This window comes from Bombyx mandarina, chromosome 15, assembly GCF_030267445.1.
Source record: "Bombyx mandarina strain Sakado chromosome 15, ASM3026744v2".
Lineage (NCBI taxonomy): Eukaryota > Metazoa > Arthropoda > Insecta > Lepidoptera > Bombycidae > Bombyx > Bombyx mandarina.
This window is the reverse complement of record NC_143221.1, coordinates 11,340,983-11,347,762: the sequence shown is the minus strand read 5'-3', so window position 1 is coordinate 11,347,762 and position 6,780 is coordinate 11,340,983. Positions and strand designations below refer to the sequence as shown.

Below are 6,780 nucleotides of genomic sequence, written 5' to 3'. Positions count from 1 at the left end.
GTGGAGAAAAAGAAGAGATTTATTTCATGTTTCATTTTTCCCCATTAATTCATCAGATAATTTATCGATAAAGAATATCGGTTTTATCAAGCACTAGCGTGTATGAACATTTTTACTGCCTTTTTGCGTGTGCGAGTGTGTATGCCTACGGGAGTTTTGTGCTAGTTTGCGAACGAATATCTGTCCTGAGATTTATGTGTGTTTTTGTTGTGTGCGAAATACTTGTAATCATAGTATGTGTATGTGTAGAAATTAAAATAGTGGGGATGAAGCGGCGACACTGGTCCTAATACAAAATTAGAGCAAAGGCTTTTCCAACCTTATCTATTCCATGATTCCAGCGAGGTGCAAACTTAGCTTGGTCGAGTAAGGTATGAAGTTTCACAATACTGGCATTTTTTAATTGTAATTTATGTATTAAATTGGCAGTAAATTTTTAGCTCAAATGATTTTTTTTTCAAAAATATGAAAATCTATTTTCTAATTCAGCAATTTCTATTTATTTATTGATTAGTGTTTTTTGTTTGCACTAATTTGTAATATTTTTAATTATGTTGCCTAAAAAAATACGAGTAATTAATGAATAAATAGTTCCGTAATGCCGCACTAACAGCTCACAACATTAATTAATGATGTGGAGTGAACACTACAAACGAACACACGATTCGTTATTAGTTTGAACGATTCCAACATGGATATTGTAGTCTAAAAAAGGAACCACGTGGTCGCCCGGAAACTACGATAGTGGAGGCTGACGATTTGCCTGAGTGAACACCAGCTTTCAACATTAGCATCAAAACAATCTTTGTTTATATGCATCAAAATGCCAAAGTAAAAAAAAGATAAGAGAGTGCCGCACGAAATGAATGATCGCTAGCGCGACGAACGCCTAAGGTATGTCTTGCGCTCAGTCTCCTCCCGGTGATGGTCACGGGTCAACCTGAGGGGGTCGAGGCTGCGCCGCACGCTACCGTCACTCTAGCGTGCTGGCACCAGAAGAATGTGACAACGCGGTCCGCATTGCCGTCGTCGCTGTCGTCGCCGAACATACTGTGGAAGAGCAACCCGGTCGGCGGTGTATCGCGTTCTGACCCGGCAGGCTGGTCAGCGAAGTATCCCGGAACACCAGCGGCATCGCCCGGGCGGCCTGGTAGGGCCGCCGTACCGCGGAGACCGGTGTCATTGGTCATCGACTATCCGTCGGTCGGGCGTCCAAGGGTGGCGCCACGATAGTTGATGACCACGGGAACCCCCTTACTCTGACCGGGTTCTGACCCCGGACGGAGATCTGGCGTCGGGTATAAGAGTGCAGGGGTCGTTTAATGCGGAAGGCCCCTAAAAATGTCCTTGGGTCCATGGTCTGCTCCCAACATCTGCAGATCGTCAAGATCCACATAACAGACTTCGTAGAAGTTTAAACTCCCAGCCCGAAAAAAAACCTTGCATTGCCAGACATACAGGCGAAAGAATTTTGTATGGTATTTGCACTGGCAAATAAAATATTCTTCTTGATAACTGTAACTAGTCATCCTGTTAGTTAGACCCTAGTTCAACACCTAAGCAATTTCCCAAACGAAAATTACCCCTAAAAATGTCAAGGCCACCAATTGGTGGTCAATTGTTTTAATTCATCACAGCACACACTTAATCTTATATAGGGCCAGGCAAACACACTATGAAGTTTAGTGGCTTAAGATTAAGTGAGCTGTAGAGAACTCTCTACTTTGCGTTGCCTTTAAATTGAATAAGACTGTGATATAATTAAGTATTTACCTTAGTAATTCTGCTTAGTATTTCATAATTCTGCCTAGTACTTATACTAGGCAGATTTATGGACATACTGTTTAATTAGGTCTTAAGTCTTTAATTATAACTAATTTTAAACATAACATTCTCATGAATACAATTCAAATATCAAGTATGGTATCTAAATCAGACTCTTCGGTTATTGAAAATTCCATTGTTTTTCTTTGGTTTAAAGTATGCTTTGAGTCTTCTATTTTAAAGAGATTTTCATTATTTTCACTGAATTGTTTCCATTTTGATTCTTTAACTTGACTTTTAGCATTATTCAGCTTATTTCTTTTTACAATCTCTAAAGAGTTACAGAATTTCTTGCATTGGCTTATTTTCAGATTTGTGTCTTTTAATATGCAACTGTCATTGAAAAGCTCATTTCCTTGACATTCCATTTCATTATCATTATTTATTCTTTCTGCAGAGTCTTCAGTAGTAGTAATGTTTTTTTTATTTATTGTATCTAAAGGATAATTAAAGTTTGGGTTTCCATCTCTAGGGTCGCAAAATTCATTGCCTATATTGATTGTAATCTGTTCTTTGTTTTTATTTTTATAGTGATTCTTCGTCTTTTTACGCTTATTAGGTAATTCTGAAATAACTTCTTGGTTATCGGGATAGTTATTATCATCTGTTCCTTCATAAATATTTTCAATTTCATTATTTATAGTAAAATCTGTCCATTTACTCTTCTTTTCAATGTTTTTATTTGAAACTTCTGTTATTTCAGTCTCAGTATTTTCATCTAAACTTTCATTTGGCGATGTAGAATCGTAGAGTTCATCAATCACGCCTCGAATCCCATTCAATTTCTGAACTTGTATGCGGCAGTCCTTGCTAGTGCCAAGACCATAATGCCTTTTAATAGACTGCTTCCCACCACAAAGTTTACATTTCCATTTATTTGACTTTTTACCTTGATGAACCTGAAAATTGTAACAGTTCATCAAATCTTATTTTTAACCTTAAAAGTGCAGACACGTTATAATAATTCGAGAGTCAATCATATAGTAGTCACTAACTAACTGTCATAACTTCTGGTCTCGGGGGTGTGGTAGCTATCATAGAATAGAAGACCTAAATTACGATAGCATTTACTGGGTGAGCTAGCTTAAGCAAGTTCCGAACAACAACCTTTTGCCATAAAAACTAATAATTTTTCTAATAAAATATGGTTATGCCATTATTTAAAAACAAATAAATTAAATAATGTGATACGGCACTAATCTTATACGTAATTGCTTATACTTACTTGAAACACCGAACACTTATAGCATCGTAAAACTTGAAAAAATTGTGGCATTTTTTCGTAACAGAATAAAATACTGGATGTTATTCTACAAATAGGCTGACTTCGTGTGTTCGATTCCTGATTAATAAGTAGTTAAATTTGTTACTATAAAATTGTATGGAGTGATAATTTTTTTTTTTTTTATATCTTTGATGGGTGGACGAACTCACAGCCCACCTGGTGTTAAATGGTTACTGGAGCCCATAGACATCTACAACGTAAATGCGCCACCCACCTTGAAAATGATGATGAATGATTATATGGATGAAATGAGGTGAAGTTGATTTATTTGAGGCTGCAATCAATCGGGATGAAATTAAATAAAAAGAAATGGGTGGAATGAGGTGAGGAAATATCGTCTCAGTAAAATGAGTTTTACTGCGACTTTTTCAGTGAACGTTTTGGAAGATCCCGAGAAGTTACGTCCAGCGGGGTTGTTATAGTTTTCTCATATTTAATTTTGTGCTCTTTCACAAATACTAAACTGTTATTAAACCACCGTTATTACACATTTAAACCTAATGAAACACTAAATTCTTATTTAATATATGTGTATTACCTATGCACTAAATTAACAGAATAAAACAATTTACACAATTTTGCAACTCGCGCTCCAGTCAAAAAGCCTAAAATTAAATGTAACTAAAAACGTTCAATAATTAGATAGGCAAAGGGAACATTACTCAATGTTTTGCGGAAAAGCCAAAGTCATATCTGTTGGATGATTTGAAACCAAAAATCTCTGTGAAATTTCGAAAACATAGGTACCTACTGAAAGTTCAACTGAGTAGTCACAATGCTTTTTGTTAAATTATTTTGCTTGATCTTGTGAAACGGGGGAGATTTCCTTGTCCAAATGAAATTCAAGAATAGTATGAAAAGAGAGCTTAGTGGTAAAATTAATATAAATGCAAAGCAGAAATGCTCATTGGCAAGGCTTTCTTTTTAATTAAATGGGAATGGAAAACCTTTTTTGTAGATTTTTTTTAAATAATTTGAAGAATGGCGTTATGGCAATCTTTAATATAGTTTTAAATAAAAATTTAACCTCAATTCTGCTTGGCCTATTACACTTTGCCCATAGCCATTAAGTTTAAATTATAATTAAAACCCGCTTAGCTGCTGTAATACCATCCTTAATGATAATCTATGTCGAATAATCATTTAAATGTAATTCGGGACTTTTTGGCGGGAACGCGAGGAGTGAAGTTGTGTGATTTGTTTTATTTTGTCTATTTAGTGTTTCTTTAGGTTTAAATGTGTAATAACGGGGGTTTATTAACTGTTTAATATCTGTGAAAGTGCACAAATGTGGGAAAATTAAACAAAGCCGCTGGACATAACTTTTCGGGATCCTCCAAAAGTCCACTGAAAAAATCTCAACTATTTTACTAAGATTAGATTTCATCCCATATCATCTCATCTCATTTCATTTAATTTCATTCCAGTTGATTAATGTCTCAAATTAATCATCTTCATTTCATTTCACTCCATATCATTTTTCTAAAAATAAGAATATAAATTAAAATAAGATATGACTTAAAGGTCTTTGTTACCAGGTCATAAAATTCCTTAAAAAAATGTAATTCGGACTTTTTGGCGGGAACGCGATATGGATGGTAGAGGTAAGGAGAACTGTCTCATATAAGAGAGAAGCTTGAAAAAGTGTCCCACTTTCAGCACTAAATAACAGTTCAAAAATCCTCCAGAATGGCGCTAACATAGGCATAGGGTGATATGAATTGAGCAGTTTTTAACTGATTGAAGTAGGCTGAGTTAGGAAATTTAATATATTTAATGACTAGAGTAGTTAGTGACCGTGTAATATACAAGACCTCACAATATGTTTACGTAGTCCAAACTAATTTCGTCAATATAACTTATAATTATTGCTGTGGTAAAACGTAGAGACATCGATTGCATTTTCTTGTCAGCTTTAAATAAAATACTTTTTGTAAATTTGTAGTCCTTACAGTTCTTTCGCCCTTTTTTATTTGTCTATCTTATTCTAATAACTTTCAGCGCCGTTTTTAATATTTACCCGGTTGCTACTGTAGCGGCACCCTTATTTATCAGATTTTAACTGACACTTCTTTAAACAGAGAGACAGACGGTTCTCCTTACCACTATCCACCACTATCCTCCATAGAACGCGAGGAGTGAAGTTGTGTGATTTGTTTTATTTTGTCTATTTAGTGCTTCTGCATATTTAAATTTGTAATAACGGTGGTTTATTAACTGTTTAATATCTGTGAAAGTGCACAAATGTGGGAAAATTAAACAAAGCCGCTGGACGTAACTTTTCGGGATCCTCCAAAAGTCCACTGAAAAATTCTCAGTAAATGACGACTTGAGATTATACTTCATCCTATATTATCTTATCTAATTTCATTTCATTTCATCCCAGTTGATTAATGTCTCAAATTAATCATCTTCAATTTATTTCATTTCATTTCACGCCATATTATCATCTTCATCTCTATATATAAAAATGAATTGCTGTTCGTTAGTCTCGTTAAAACTCGAGAACGTCTGGACCGATTTGGCTTATTTATGTTTTGAATTATTTGTCGAAGTCCAGAGAAGGTTTAAAAGGTGAGTAAATATGAAAATGCTCGGAATTATATAAAAACAAACAATTTTGTTTTTCCTTTGATGTGTCCCCCGTACTTCGATCAACAATAGTAACTATAAACTAGTTACTATTGTTGATCGAAAAATCCCTAAAAAAAATTGTAATTTTGTGTGAATTGTGTTGTGTACAAATAAACGTAAATATCAATAATTTTATTTTTATTTTATGTATCAATATAACCCTAACTACCTTAAAGTGCTTTCATGTTACTAGGTTTCTTGATCTCTCTTTAAGGCTAGCTTTAGAAAAGGCAAAAAAAACATGATATTATTATTTTATTCGTAGATGTCATTGTGGGCTCAGTGAATTTGTCCACCCTTTTTTTATTTTCGGATTTTTCTATTTTTAATTATTTGTTCGTCGTTTGTTCGTTAATGTTCGAATGTAAAAGTTGTTTTTTCGTCTTTTATTTATTTATAATTAATTAAACAAATTATCACCCTTAAGTGGGCCCCCTTTACTAGATATCTTTATTTTTATCGCTCAGATTAATTAATTTTGATCAATCATCGTTTGTTCGACGACTATTGGTGATTGTTCGACCATAAAAAAAATTAAATTCCTAATTATTAATTATTTTATATCTAATACTAATATTATAAAGAGGAAATATTTGTTTGTTTGTTTGTATTGAATAGGCTCCGAAACTACTGAACTGATCTGAAAAAATCTTTCACTGTTTGGAAGCTACACTATTCCCGAGTGACATTTTTTTTTTTTTTTTTTTGGTCAGGAGGAAATCGCCGGACTTCCGCCCTCCACTGGGGACGGCGGGCGGAGCATGTCGGAGTCGAACCGACTAAAACCTCCTGTCGCTCAACAACCAACGTCCAAACCTCACATGAGACAGAACTCATGAAAGGCAAAGGGGGGAAAGTGAAGTGTTTAGTGCGGAGCACATCTCTCCCATCACCCTCCCCCTCGGGACGCCGGACTGGCGGTCGTCGGCGCCACGACCACCAGCCCTCTCGGTCGGCAGGCTATCCGGAGCCCGCCTAGATGGCGCCGGTTAGAGTGAGCTATCCTACGGAATACCCCGCTGGGTCAGAACCAGCGT

General features: G+C 35.4%; 1 protein-coding gene across 2 annotated transcripts; it reads right to left on the bottom strand.

Moving 5' to 3' along the window:
• Positions 1–1,366: 1,366 nt before the first annotated feature.
• LOC114241778 (uncharacterized) lies at positions 1,367–3,720 on the bottom strand. Of its 2 annotated transcripts, none has more exons than XM_089733154.1 (3): positions 3,648–3,720; positions 3,050–3,166; positions 1,367–2,723 (listed from the first exon to the last, which is right to left on the bottom strand). In XM_089733154.1, exons 2-3 carry the CDS (start codon positions 3,098–3,100, stop codon positions 1,908–1,910), a joined length of 867 nt encoding a protein of 288 aa, XP_089589280.1. In that variant the 5' UTR covers positions 3,101–3,166; positions 3,648–3,720; the 3' UTR covers positions 1,367–1,907. The 2 variants fall into 2 exon arrangements, with proteins under 2 accessions (XP_089589280.1, XP_089589279.1); XM_089733153.1 differs by lacking the exon at positions 3,648–3,720 and adding an exon at positions 3,324–3,607.
• Between the last annotated feature and the right edge of the window lie 3,060 nt (positions 3,721–6,780).